General features: G+C 32.0%; 2 protein-coding genes across 2 annotated transcripts; one reads left to right on the top strand and one right to left on the bottom strand.

Annotated features, from left to right (window-relative positions):
* The first annotated feature begins 741 nt into the window (after positions 1–741).
* Positions 742–3041, top strand: LOC133284950 (uncharacterized). Its single transcript, XM_061482090.1, has 3 exons — positions 742–1532; positions 1612–2370; positions 2459–3041. Exons 1-3 carry the CDS (start codon positions 742–744, stop codon positions 3039–3041), a joined length of 2133 nt encoding a protein of 710 aa, XP_061338074.1.
* A 5730-nt stretch (positions 3042–8771) lies between these two features.
* On the bottom strand, positions 8772–12912 carry LOC133284949 (protein trichome birefringence-like 19). The gene is made up of 2 exons (XM_061482089.1): positions 12232–12912; positions 8772–9787 (listed from the first exon to the last, which is right to left on the bottom strand). Exons 1-2 carry the CDS (start codon positions 12739–12741, stop codon positions 8984–8986), a joined length of 1314 nt encoding a protein of 437 aa, XP_061338073.1. The 5' UTR covers positions 12742–12912; the 3' UTR covers positions 8772–8983.
* Positions 12913–13333: the final 421 nt, after the last annotated feature.

The following is a 13333-nucleotide window of genomic DNA, read 5'->3' as shown; positions in this document are numbered from 1 at the left end:
TTGATTATTAAGCTATTGGAACACTTTTTATGTGATTGAATGTGGGATATTGTAGTCTTTCAGATTCTACCCGTAAGTATCCTTGTTCCTCCTAGATCTTTATGGTATGGTATAATTCTTCTTCTAGTTCATCTTCCTGTTTGTTTTGCCCATGCTTGCACCATTATTTGGGCTATGAATTTTTATTTTGTCATGCTATATATCTAACTGGGTCTTAAATTTTCTGATATGTGTTTAGTCCTCCATTAAGGCCCAAATTAAAGTGGGGGTGTGTGTATATGTGTTTAGTCCTCCATATATATGTGTGTGTGTGTATGATTTGATGTGAGATGCTGCTCAATTATTTAATAGTATCTAGCTTATGTTTTTTTGTCATTTTTCTCATATAAAAGGAATAGTCATGTACTTGTCTGTGTCCTCTTTTTACTCAGTTGTTCACTGCAAAGATAGAATACAAAAGTAGTTTTCTTTGTTTCTGCCTTTGATAAGTGTTTATGTTGTTGAATCAGAGAGGAGTAAAACAAGTGCAAGCATATTAATAGCTTATATTCTAGTTGATCCTTTTTATTTCATTCTTTTTTCTTTCAACCATGTTAATCCAACTCCCTCAGACCTACGAACTACTTTAGTTTTACTCAATATATTCTAGCAGCTTGCATCAAGTAATTTAGTGCTCTGTTTTATATACTAAATCAATCTCACTAATTTCATTTTTGTTTAACACATTTATAGAATTACAAGATGGATCATTCGAGTTCTGCCTCTGCCAGTGCAAGTAATAGTGCCACTGCTGCTACCAGTGCTTCTGATGTCAATGAATTACTAGATAAACCCTCATGGAAATATGTTACCAAAATAGATGCTATAGTGGAAGGAGGAGGAAATTTATCTTGGATGTGCAACTTTTGTAAAAAAGATTTTAAAAGTTCATATACTAGAGTGAGGGCTCATTTGTTGAAACTATCAGGCAAAGGAATTGGGAAATGCTTAATGGTGCAAAATAGAGATCTGATAGAGATGGAGAAATTAGAAAAAGAAGCTGACCAGAGAAAGCAATCCAATGCACCCAGAAATGTACCTTTACCTCCTTCTAGCTCTTCCACGTGCCCAAAAAAAAGAAAAACTGCAGGTTCTCTTGAGATGGCATTTAATGTTGGGGAGCGAGAAGAATTAAATTACCTGATTGCTAGAATGTTTTATTCAGCAGGATTGCCATTCAATTTGGCAAAGAACCCTTACTTCCAAGCTTCGTATACTTATGCAGCAAATCATAATATTGGAGGTTATTTGCCACCGGGATATAACTCACTGCGAACCACTCTGTTGCAAAAGGAGAAAGAAAATATTGATAAGTTGTGTGAACCTATTCGAGAGGCTTGGACTCATAAAGGGGTGAGTATTGTAAGTGATGGGTGGAGTGATTCACAAAGGAGGCCACTCATTAATTTTATGGCAGTATCTGATGGTAAAGCAATGTTTTTAAAATCAGTTGATTGCTCGGGGGAGATTAAGGATAAGAATTTCATTTCCAGGTTGTTTGTTTGAACTTTTGTATTCTATTTAAGAGTTTATTTGCTCAAGGGAGACTAATGATAAAAATTGCATTTTCAGGTTGCTAAAGGAAGTTATTCAAGAAGTAGGAGAGGCGAATGTGGTTCAAGTAATCACAGATAATGCTGCAAATTGTAAGGGAGCAGGGCAATTGATTGAGCAGGAATTCCCATCTATTACATGGACACCGTGTGTCGTTCACACATTGAATTTGGCTGTGAAAAATATTTGTGCTGCAAAGAATGTGGAGAGCAATCAAATAACGTATGAGGAATGCAGCTGGATTTCTGATATTGTAGGTGATGTTGCTGCAATAAAGCATTTCATTATGAATCATTCTATGAGATTGGCCATCTTTAATGAGTTTGTGAGTTTGAAGTTGCTTTCTATTGCTGATACTCGTTTTGCTTCAATGATTGTGATGCTGAAGAGGTTCAAGTTAATAAAGAGTGGTCTCCAAAATATGGTGATAAGTGAAAAATGGAATATTTATAGAGATGATAATCTTGGGAGAGCCAGACATGTGAAGGAAAAATTATTGGATGATTGTTTTTGGGATTCAGTTGATTACATACTTGCCTTCACTGCTCCTATTTATGATATGATCAGAGCTTGTGACACTGATAAAGCTTGTCTTCACTTGATATATGATATGTGGGATGCAATGATTGTGAAAGTGAAGAAAGCTATATACCATAAAGAGGGGAGGAGGATGGAAGAGAGCTCCTCTTTTTATGATGTGGTGCATCGCATTCTTGTGGATCGTTGGACAAAAAACTCAACTCCACTACACTGTTTGGCACATGCTTTGAATCCCAAGTAAGTTTTTAAATATGATTTAGTTTAAAATTAATACTCCTCTTGATATAATTTGACAACTTGTTGATTTTTTTTACTTCTCTTTTAGATACTATAGTCAACAATGGCTTCAGGAAGATTCTAGTCGAGTTCCTCCACACATGGATTTAGAGCTTACTCAAGAGCGACAAAAATGTTTAAGGAGATTCTTTCCTAGCATGGAGGACCGAAGCCGGATTAGTTTGGAGTATGCAGACTTTATTAGCAATAGTGGAACCTTTGGTGATTTTGATGCCATCAATACTCAATACACTATGGATCCAAAATCTTGGTGGCTACTTTATGGTACCTTTACACCGATGCTTCAAAAAATAGCATTGAGACTTGTGCAACAACCCTCCTCTTCATCATGTGCTGAACGCAATTGGAGTACTTATTCTTTTGTGCATTCCATCAAGAGGAATAAAATCACTCCAAAACGTGCTGAAGACTTGGTTTATGTGCATAGCAATCTTCGACTCTTATCAAGAAAGACTCCTAGTTATGCACAAGGAGCAAATCAAATGTGGGATATTGCTGGAGATACATTCGATTCACTTGATGATATTGGAGATCTTCAATTTGCTAGTCTTTCACTTGATGAGCCAGAGATAGAGGCCATGATTATTCAAGATGGAGATGAAAATAATTGAACTGTGTGTAATCATAAGTAAAATAATTTTTCTATTTTTTTACACTCTACACTCTTGGGATGTTCTATTTTTTTTTAATATGTTTGTTATGAAATTTAAATATTTGATTAGTTATGACTTATTATAGACTCTTATATGTATTAAATATAAATTATATTATATATATTAAATATTTTATTTAATATCAAAATGTGTCCCAACGTGTCGGAATTTAGCATTTTTTAGAATTAACGTGTCGGCGTGTCGTGTCGTGTCGTGTCGTGTCTCGTGTCTCGTGTCCGTGTCCGTGCATCATAGATTGCATAAAGTATATTTCATTTCTCTAAAATGTCAATACTCAATAAGTGTTTTCAAGTAGAAGTGTCAAATCAAGTTGAAGTCCGTGGATTAGCTCACTAAGTCTTATATTTGACCCTAACTTATTATGGCCTTTTTTAGCCATAACCTTCAAAGTCCTATAATTTAGCAGGCTGGCCTAAAGGCTAAATTTTTTTCTTCAACAAAATTTTTATTATTTAAAAAATTAAAAAATATATAAATTTAAATATTTATAAATATAAAATATTTAAAAAATATATAAATTTAAATATTTATAAATATAAAATAAATTATAAACATAATATAAGTAAAAATTATTGTGAATTCGATGGAGAATATAAGAGAAAGTGAAATACGAAAAAAGGAAAATGAAGTGTAGAAAGAAAATCAAAGGAATAATAAGATAAAAATAAGTATGAGCTCTTAAAGGTAAAAAATATTATTATATTCTGAATTCACCAACTACGATTTTTTCCATCTAAGATAGGTCCTTATATAGGACTATAAACATAATTAGGAAAATAATTACAATCCAACACACCAATTAGTGTGATAGTTCTAGAATACATCAAAGGCCATGAAAAATAAAGAATCATATGTTATGAACCATATAAAAGGTCATCCCTCTTGGATGTATTCCATAATTCATCACACCATTAGTGTGATGGTTATAAAATACATCAAAAGTCATAAAAATAAAAGAGTCATCATGTTATGAACTATGTGAAAAATCATCCATAATCCATATGAAAGGTCATCCATAATATTTTGCAACATTTTTCCTAGGATGTATTCTACAATTCAACACACAATGAGTGTGATGGTTATATCATACATCAAAGGTAATGAAAAACAAAGAGCCACATGTTATGAACAATGTGAAAGGTTATCTATAATATTTTACATCAAAAATTAATTTTTCAGTAGTGATATGTTTTAATAGAGAATTTCATTTGCGCGTCAATAAAGAATTTAGATCATTTTACATCATTGGTTTTATTTTCAAATATATAAGCATACTAATAGAAGTTATTCAATACTGGTATTAAGATTATTTTTTCATCGTTACTTTTAGTTTTTCACTAGAGTTGTTTTATTATGTTATTACTCCTAATGAGAAAATATTTATTTGATAGCATCCTTTAATAATGAATTTAGTACAGGCAATAACTAAATTGTCACTTATATTAAAATTTTATTTACATTTTTACTAGTATATTAGTGTAAAAATATTTTTATTAAAAAAAATTAAATTATAAAAAAATTATTTTTATAAAATATGTTAAGAAAATGTTGAATATTTATTTGTTAAAATATTTTTTAAAGTATTGAATATGATAAAAAAATTATGAAATTATAATTTTAGATGACACGTGGGCTGACTTTAATCTATAGGGCTTTTGACCCGAACGAACATTTATTATTGAAGTTCATTTGACATTATAAGCTTTTTAGCCCTAACTCATGTGAGTTAAGATCTAATAAAATGAGTTGACCCATTTTGACAACTTTATTTAAACACATGAAATATGTTATTTATTATTTGTTTTAGGCTGCAAGGGGTACGAAAAGAGGAGATTGGGAATGGGCCAAGCTAAATGAGTATTTGGCTACAATTGATTGTTGAATCAAGAATAAAAATGTAAAGCAAGTTGTGGGTACATATCTTATTGGACTGATTGTTACTTGTTATGTATTGATTTTCAAATTGGTCTGTATTCAGGCCCAAGGTTTGATCCTCGGCTGGGTCTGTTTTAGACAGTGCAGGTCAGTATGCAGGGAATACTCTAGTCTCCATCTATCCATATTCCATACTTACACCAACACAAATGTAGCATATTTCTTTCTTCAGTGTCACCTCTCTGTATTGGGCCAACCAATAGCACCAAAAACTAATTGGAGAAAGTTTCATCTATTGCCCAATTACAGAAACACTTTGTCTCTAACTTTCGAAATACACACATCACATTAATAAAAATTTCAAAATTCAGTTCACCTGATTAGTTGAACTATTTCAAAATTTGAGTCCAACTAAATCAAATAAATCTTTTTAGTTTTTGACACTATATTTTACTGGTAAAACATAGTTATAATATGAAAAAAAAAATTCTATTTTCTCATTCACTTCAGCTGACGTGGAGAAAAATAATGATTTTTCATGTTATAACTATGTCTTAGTGGTATGACATAGTGTTAAAAACTAAAAGAATACAATTTTTCATTCAAAAAGACAAACACTTAACCCTTGAAAGTAACAATCATGAAACCAAATGAATAACAGGACTATAACTATGGAATATGAAGGTCCATTGAACTATTGTGTTTTGTGCTATTGCACACACAAAGAATAGTCAAAAACCTAATTCCCAAATGTGAGAACTTTCCTTGATGTTTATGGCTGTTGCAAACAAGGGCAATGTTCTCTAACATCAAATATTGAAAATTTAAGGAATTGAGATAATGAAAGAGGAGACGAAGGACAATGCTTATTATACATATAATTATTATATTTGTGTGTTTTCATATCCTTAGGATAATGTTTGGTTCATTACTTATTATGTTGTGGGAGAAAAGTGAAATTCTAATGTTTGAAATGTTTACTGAAAAGGTTAGTGTATTTTTATATGTTTGATTTGATATATAATCAATAACAATTGTTCATTTGAATTTTTAATATTATGTGATATTATTTAGTACATAATTTAGATAACTATATTAGAATTCGTAGTAAATTTTTTTCCTGATAAATTTGTGTAATTACGATAAATGTTTTAATAATTTGATATGTCAATTTTTTTGGCATCACCTAAATTTTTGGGCCAACTCCGCTACTGCATCTCTCTCAGTTACTGGGGTTCACACACTAAATGATAAAGAAAAATATAAAGAATATGATGTCTTTGGATCCTAACTTAACAGCATAAGATACCAATTTGGTAAAGATAGATCACCCAACACTTATTACATTCATTGTTTACAAATTCACTTGCTTTGACTTGTGCTAGATTAAAGTAGTTTTTTTTTTTATGGATGATTAAAGTTGTTTTTTGATTATATCATTCTTCTACATTTTCCACCAAGGGCCAATTAACTAGGGTGAAAATGGGCTGTGTTGCACCAAACTTTGCCTCAAAAAGTTTAAGTTTATGCCAAAAAAATTTAATTTGGCCTCACCCAAGTCTAGCATGAGTCTAATTATTAGCTTGACTTGACTCATTTATAAAAATAAATAAATATTCTGACCTATCCCGTTAGCCTGTTAATTTTTAACTTCCGAGCATAACTATGAATCAACTTTACAAAATACTCAAATTTTATTGCTAAACCAAAAATCATAATTTCAACTTCCAAATAAAATCATTAATCACAACAAAACTCATACAAACTGCATTTAAGTCACTTTCAAAAGCAAAATGCTCAAACTAAATAATATATATTTCATCAGATCCAACAAATAAATCCATACTATGTAAATTAAAATAACTACATGAATCCAACAAACACATCAGGATGCTTGTAGTAAGTATATAACTTCTCCCAAAAATCTTTTAATATATTCATATACACAATCTAACATGCTAAGATGTTGGTTCCTCCTACGTAAGAAATAAAGTCAAATTTCTATTAAAATATAATTAAATTATTAATAATTGTAATTGATTAAATTTATATATTTTATTTTTTCTTCAAGACATACTTATTCTATTTTATTTTTATTTAAAATAAATAGTACAATATAGGTCGGCCGATAGGTTTATAGGCCAGACTTTGTGAAAGTGGGCATACGACCTTTTTATTAAACAAGTTTTTTCAAAGTCCAAGCTTAACCTGTTTTACGAAATATACTAGTTCAAGTCTGACCTGACGTAAGCCGAGTTGTAGGCTCCTGCGGGCCCGATCCGGCCCAGTTTCACCCCTACAATTAACTAATGACAGAGTTACGATCCTTTTTTTTATTTTTCAAAAAAGAAGAAACTTATTCCTCTGTTTCTGTTGTACAATCATTGCCTAATGTTGATGGATGTGAATATTTATAGAGTGCTTCAGAAGTATATAAAATTATAAAAGAGTAATGATTATTATGCCACAAAACTGAAGTAAAAAGTAACATAAAATTGGCTTGGTACATTCTTGGACGTTACACTATTTATGAAATAAGTAATGCTACATTCAGAACTAAGTAATGTGTAAGATTGAGGAAAGATTCAAATATAATGAATGAATTTGCATATGGTTAACAACAAAACTTTTCAGAAAGAGGGTCAGAGTACAAGTTAAGAATAAAGTGAGATTACCAAAAAAAAAGATTACCAAAATAAAAAAAGAATAAAGTGGTGGCAAGCGACCAAGGGAATAATGTACACGTCAAGGCCAAAATCCAAAAGGCCAACATGGCGTAGATATTTAAGTGGTCCTCGTGCCCCCTATTGATTGCATAAAAGCAGAACAAATTTTTGAATATGTTTATATTTGTTCTACCAAATCATCCAAAACGCCAACAAATCATTTATGAAGAAATTTTGTTTATTTTTATTCCACCAGAACATCCAAGGGAACACCGTATATGGACTAACTTGTATCCTAGTGGGGTCTTCAAAAGGGTCCCATGACATGAAAAACATGGCAAGGGAAAGCTTGTTTTTTGTTAAGGGATCGTTTTTTATAATTATCAAGATAAGATGCAAAGCTTGAATTTTAGCCACCAATATTTCTTTTGGTTGTATTAACCCCCAATAATTGACACTATCAATAATAACCAGTTATGATCATAATTAGTCATATATTTTCAATCATTAGGCTCTAGAGCACTGTTGAGTCAGTTTATACTGATCATTTATCATGAAATTGTTGTGGTTTGACGATTGGGTCTCAAAAAACTCCTTACAACTCAGCTTGGCTTCGCTTGGCAGTGAAGTCATTGAAGATATAATTTTCCAATTTTCATGTCTCATGTCATGTTATGTTTCTCTGACACCTTGTCCTTTGTCTGGTTCATTCTCATAACATGGCAGCTTAGTTCAGTCTTTTATATCCCAAAGTTGCTAGCTAAAAGTTTTTCTGAATGCTTTCGTGCAACATATATCAATATAATGCGGGGAAACCCTTGATAAAAATAGTTTGAAGCACCAGTTTATATTACATTTTGAAGCCAGTAATTCATTGCTACCAATAATGAACTATAGTTTTTTTTTTCCCCTTGAATGGAATGTCGAACCAGGGGTGGAGCCAGAGATTTATGCAAGGAGTCATACTCATACCAAATATATATAACTCGAAAAGAAAATGACTGTCATCTAAAGGGATTATATATGAAAATGTAATTTATTTTATAAGAACCATGAATAAAATATATAAATGAACACATAAAAATAAGTTATAAATTTGGGGGTGCATGGCATCCCATGTCCCTGGCCTCCACCTTTGTTTCGGACCTTTCTTTGATTTATAACATATTGCTTCCAAAATGTTTTTATATTGCATGTACAAGAATAACTGATTATTTTTTTAGTAAGGGTATTAGTGAAAACATTAATCAAATTTGATCTTAAAAAAGACTTACAAAACACGTGCATGTGGTAAGATAACACATAAAATTGATGAATGTATTAAGTTTATTTCATTTGTCAATCTTTGTGCACATGTAGCCTCTCTTCAGCTGATCTTACACCTTCCATCTTCAACATTTCCAGCAGAAAATCACTCCAAGTGTCTATAGGGCCAGGCAAGCACCAGTGCACACAATCATTATACAATGTCACATTCTCATTAGGCCAATGCCCATATCTACTTGGATGACCATCTGGCCTCAACAATGATGCTTGTGTGGTATCAAGTAACCTATATCTCAAACCCTTCTTTCTTGCTTCCTTCTCAGCAGTTTTGAACTCCTCCAATTGAATCATATAAAACTCCAAATTGAGTCCTTCTAATTGTGTCTCATTGCTCTTAAATGGCTTAGTTCTAAGGCAATTCCCTCCCGCATTCCACAACCCATTCTCAAAATGAGATGGTGCAAATGTCCTAAGAAATGTTACACCCTTAAAGTTCTCTAACCTATTGATGGCTCTGAATGCAGTCCTATGTGCCATTCTGTAGCCATAGTACATGGTTAAGTCAGGGACATTTTCCATGAGGCAGTAATGGCATCCAACAATTTTTTGTTTCTCGTAGAACACCAATGACCGCGTAAACCAATGTCCTGCATTGAGAATGACATAATCGAAATCTTCAATTTGTGTTATCCATTTCTCATCAGGCTCATCAAGGTAAAGGTTGAAGAGTCCATTTCCAGGACCCTTTTTATCTGCTTCTTTGGATTCGACCAAATGGGTTGTCCAAAAACTGGCCATTGTGAAGTTGTAGCTTGGGTACTTCCACCTCATGAAATAGTCATCTCGTGTGTATGATACATCTATAGGCCATTCCGCCTGAGAAGTTAACAAGACCAAGATTTTGTTAAACAAAATAAAAGTAAAGAGCAAGAATGGTAAATGTGGTAGTTCATCAAATAAAGTTTCACTGGCTACCATAAAAAGTAAAGCTTCATTTTTTTTGAATTGTGAATACTTGCTATTGTACAACAATTATGTAGGCTGTCTGTAATTACTATATACTCACAATAACTTACTGGGTTAACATTTCTATAAAAAATATTTACCTGTCGCATTTACATAAAAATAAGTGGGTGGATTTTATTAATTTTTTCTTTCTCTTCTCTTCACAATGAAACATACTTACTTTTATGTGAGTACAGCAGAAAAATAATTTCTACAACAATCAGAAATATTTATCCCATAATTTATACTTGTTGTAGTCAAGTTTCAAATGAATATTTTTTTATGTGGAGTCCTTCCCTGAACAATCTATGCGCTATACAAGTACCACTAGCTTTTCAGATTATTTTATAAGTAACATCACCTTTATAACCATTCCTTTTAGCCTCCTTGATTATTTCAAGTCATGTTTCTGTGTTCCCAGTGAAGAGAAACCCTGCATGTTAGAAACCCGGAGGATCCAGCTCATATTGTTTATATGTGAACTTTTCCGCAAAAAGACACACAATTGGATAATTAATAATTAAGCTCATTAATAATGCGTTATACTAATGCAAATAATACATCAGGATATACATCCACTTTCGTATCATAGATATCTAAATAAAATAATTGAGTGGCCCCATGAGGCCTCTCATCTTGGATTCCCTTTAAACTAACACTAATTATGGGGGAAATTTTTCTCTTCCATGCAGATATGGATTTCGTAGGGCGAGTGTTAATATGGCATTAATTACATATACAAACAATGATTTAGCCCAATGCAAAGTTGTTATATTGTCAAGACTACTTAACGTCAACAGAGTAGTCTAGTAAGCATTACTTGTTTATCTACTTTTAGAAATGTGACCTCTCAACCTGTTCTATTATTTTGGTGTAGTTAGAGCTTCAACAATCATTGAACTTTGTCTAGGCGGCCACTTTTTTAGATTCTCCCTTTCTTAATAATTAAGATGGAATTTAATACTAGACCTTAAATCTATAACAGCTAATTAATCGAAGCCCTAAACATATGCATAATTTAATTGAACTAATTATACAGATACAAACAAGGACTTGGCTTGTCCTATGCAAATTGGTTGGAATGTCAAAGAAATTTGATATAAAACTACAAAAAAAAGGCTGGGGATTCTTGTTTTTTCCCATATAGCATATAAATGTGACAGCTGAACAATTCTCAACCATTTCTATTTTAAGTGCAGGTTTAGATGACATAGACTCCACATTATACTCATGTAACCTAAATTGGAGACCAATAAAATGAAGATTACTACCATCATCAGTGACTAAGTTAGGTTAAGAGTAGCTTTATGCATAAGCTAATTGTAGGAGTGTTATTTTGAGAGAAGCAAAAGTAAGGACCGAGACTTCAGATTTTGGTGTAGTAATTTTACAAACACTAATTTATTCTTCAAATTTTGGTTTCATGTGATGGATATGAACGTGGAGGACAAGGTCGGATGAATTCTATGTGATAGGCACAGTTTCCAGGGAAAAGATTCCATTCCTCGGTATGCATGGTTGATACTTTTTTGCATGTTACTTTCATTTGATCATTTACCTAATCCTTGAATCACATAATGGGCTTAGGTGAACCAACCACGCTACTAGTAAAAGGACAAAGTAGGTATAATCAAAACAAGAGATGGGACAAAGACATTTGGAGTAAATCCAATCCTGATTAAGTGTATTAATGTTTTTGAAAAATAAATATTCGGAAATTGGGGTGAACCTTATTGATGTCTAATCTTCACGAGTCTACAGAACATTAGAAGAATATATAGCAATAATGGCTTTTCACCAGTTTGAAATCCCCTTTCTCCACTTCAAATTTCACCAGTACATATCAAGTAAATTTCCGGTTTTTTTTTTTTTTTTTAAAAAAAAAAAGAACTCTAGATTTCCAAAAAGAAAAAGTTATTATTTAATTAAGGTATTTTTGCTCTGAATTTCAGGCAAAGATACAGGCTTGTTATGTGATAGAACCTCAACCAAGTAATTTTCAAGGTTAGCCTTTTCGTTAGGTGTATAAATCTTATTTTGACTATTCAAGTTTAAATCTTGAACAAGACTAAGAAAATATTTTTTTTAAAACATACTAGACTGATACAAGAGTATGATCTCAGTTGATCAAAAACTGATTAGAGAATACTCTTATCAGAACATTGAAAAAAATAAAATAAAATCAAATTAGCAACCAATGAAGCATATATATTGATATGAAAGGTTAAAAAAGGATTAAAAAAAACCAAAGAAATTGAAAAAGTAGATATAAAACCATATAGTTTTGATATTTGAGTAAGGTAGAAGAGACTTACCCTTGATAGGAGGCATATCATGGATTGCATCTGATTTCTGCCAACTGAGTCTCCAACAAATGCCAAGGATTTTCCCCTAAGAATTTCTAGGAACTGGAAAGGGTTGAATATGGGGAGTTCACATCCATTTGGCTTCCACCTCCATTTCATGAACTCTGAGTCTGGTCTTCCATACTTCATGCAATTTTGGTGTTCATGAATTGCCCAGCATGTTTTGTTTGTGTAATATGGAGCCTTTGGATTTGGGACCCATTCCCCTGTAAAAATGTCACACTTCTTCACAGAAGTTGATGGCAAGCTTGCTGACTCATTCAAATCATCAAATGCTGAGGATGGTTGCTTGGATTCTTTGTTCTTCAGGGATGATGATGAAGAGTATCTAAACAAAGGGTATGACAGGGGGGTCACAGTAAAAACAAGTATGGCAAAGACTGCTAGTAAAGTCACTTTTGGGATCATTTGTTTTGGGGTATTTTTACCAAATAGAATCTCCATTACTTGGAACTTCATTTGGAAAGGGTGGGAGAAAGGGAAAGAAAAAGAGAAAATGAGAGAAAGGGGTATGGAAGAAAGGACATGCAATGGCTTACATATATATTGTGTGTGTAAATTAACTTAAAGAAAGTTCTCCTGATTTGGTTGGATTATGATTGATGAGCATCGTTCTTCCTAATAATTGAGTTTCCTGTGAGCAAGGACTTTCTAAATTGGCCGGCTCTCCTTCCTAATTACACTTAAATATTATATGCCTCTTATACCATTATATATATATATATATATATATATTTGTGTGTGTGTATAGTTTGGTGTTTGTACATAGAATTGTGTCATTTTAAGTAAAAGAAGGATATACACAATGAAAATCGTGGGAGGAGAAAGTGAGGTGATTTTTTAATTTCATTTTTAAATAAAAAACACTAATTTTAACTAAAATGACTATCTTATAAAAGGATAAATATTTTTTCATATATATAAATAGTTTATTTTCTCTGAAGTCAATGTAGATAAGTTATCAACATTGAACTCAAAACGACATTGTTTTGAAGAAAAAATTAAGGTATTTTTATAATTATAATTTATTTCAGTGTTATAATAATTTTTT

The sequence above is a fragment of the Gastrolobium bilobum genome, unplaced genomic scaffold (genome assembly GCF_033153095.1).
Source record: "Gastrolobium bilobum isolate Gb01-03AN ecotype WA unplaced genomic scaffold, APGP_CSIRO_Gbil_v1 utg99220, whole genome shotgun sequence".
NCBI lineage: Eukaryota > Viridiplantae > Streptophyta > Magnoliopsida > Fabales > Fabaceae > Gastrolobium > Gastrolobium bilobum.
The sequence above is the reverse complement of the archived record's forward strand: the minus strand, read 5'-3'. Positions and strand labels throughout refer to the sequence as shown.

What these genes read in the sequence shown, in the direction of transcription:
- LOC133284949 (XM_061482089.1), bottom strand. Translation starts at nt 12,741, where the DNA reads ATGAAGTTCCAAGTAATGGAGATTCTATTTGGTAAAAATACCCCAAAA. An exon ending in TGATATGCCTCCTATCAAGG is followed by an intron (nt 9,788 to 12,231) that starts GTAAGTCTCTTC and finishes TTAACTTCTCAG; the next exon opens with GCGGAATGGCCTATAGATGT.
- LOC133284950 (XM_061482090.1), top strand. Translation starts at nt 742, where the DNA reads ATGGATCATTCGAGTTCTGCCTCTGCCAGTGCAAGTAATAGTGCCACT. An exon ending in GATAAGAATTTCATTTCCAG is followed by an intron (nt 1,533 to 1,611) that starts GTTGTTTGTTTG and finishes TTGCATTTTCAG; the next exon opens with GTTGCTAAAGGAAGTTATTC. An exon ending in GCACATGCTTTGAATCCCAA is followed by an intron (nt 2,371 to 2,458) that starts GTAAGTTTTTAA and finishes CTTCTCTTTTAG; the next exon opens with ATACTATAGTCAACAATGGC.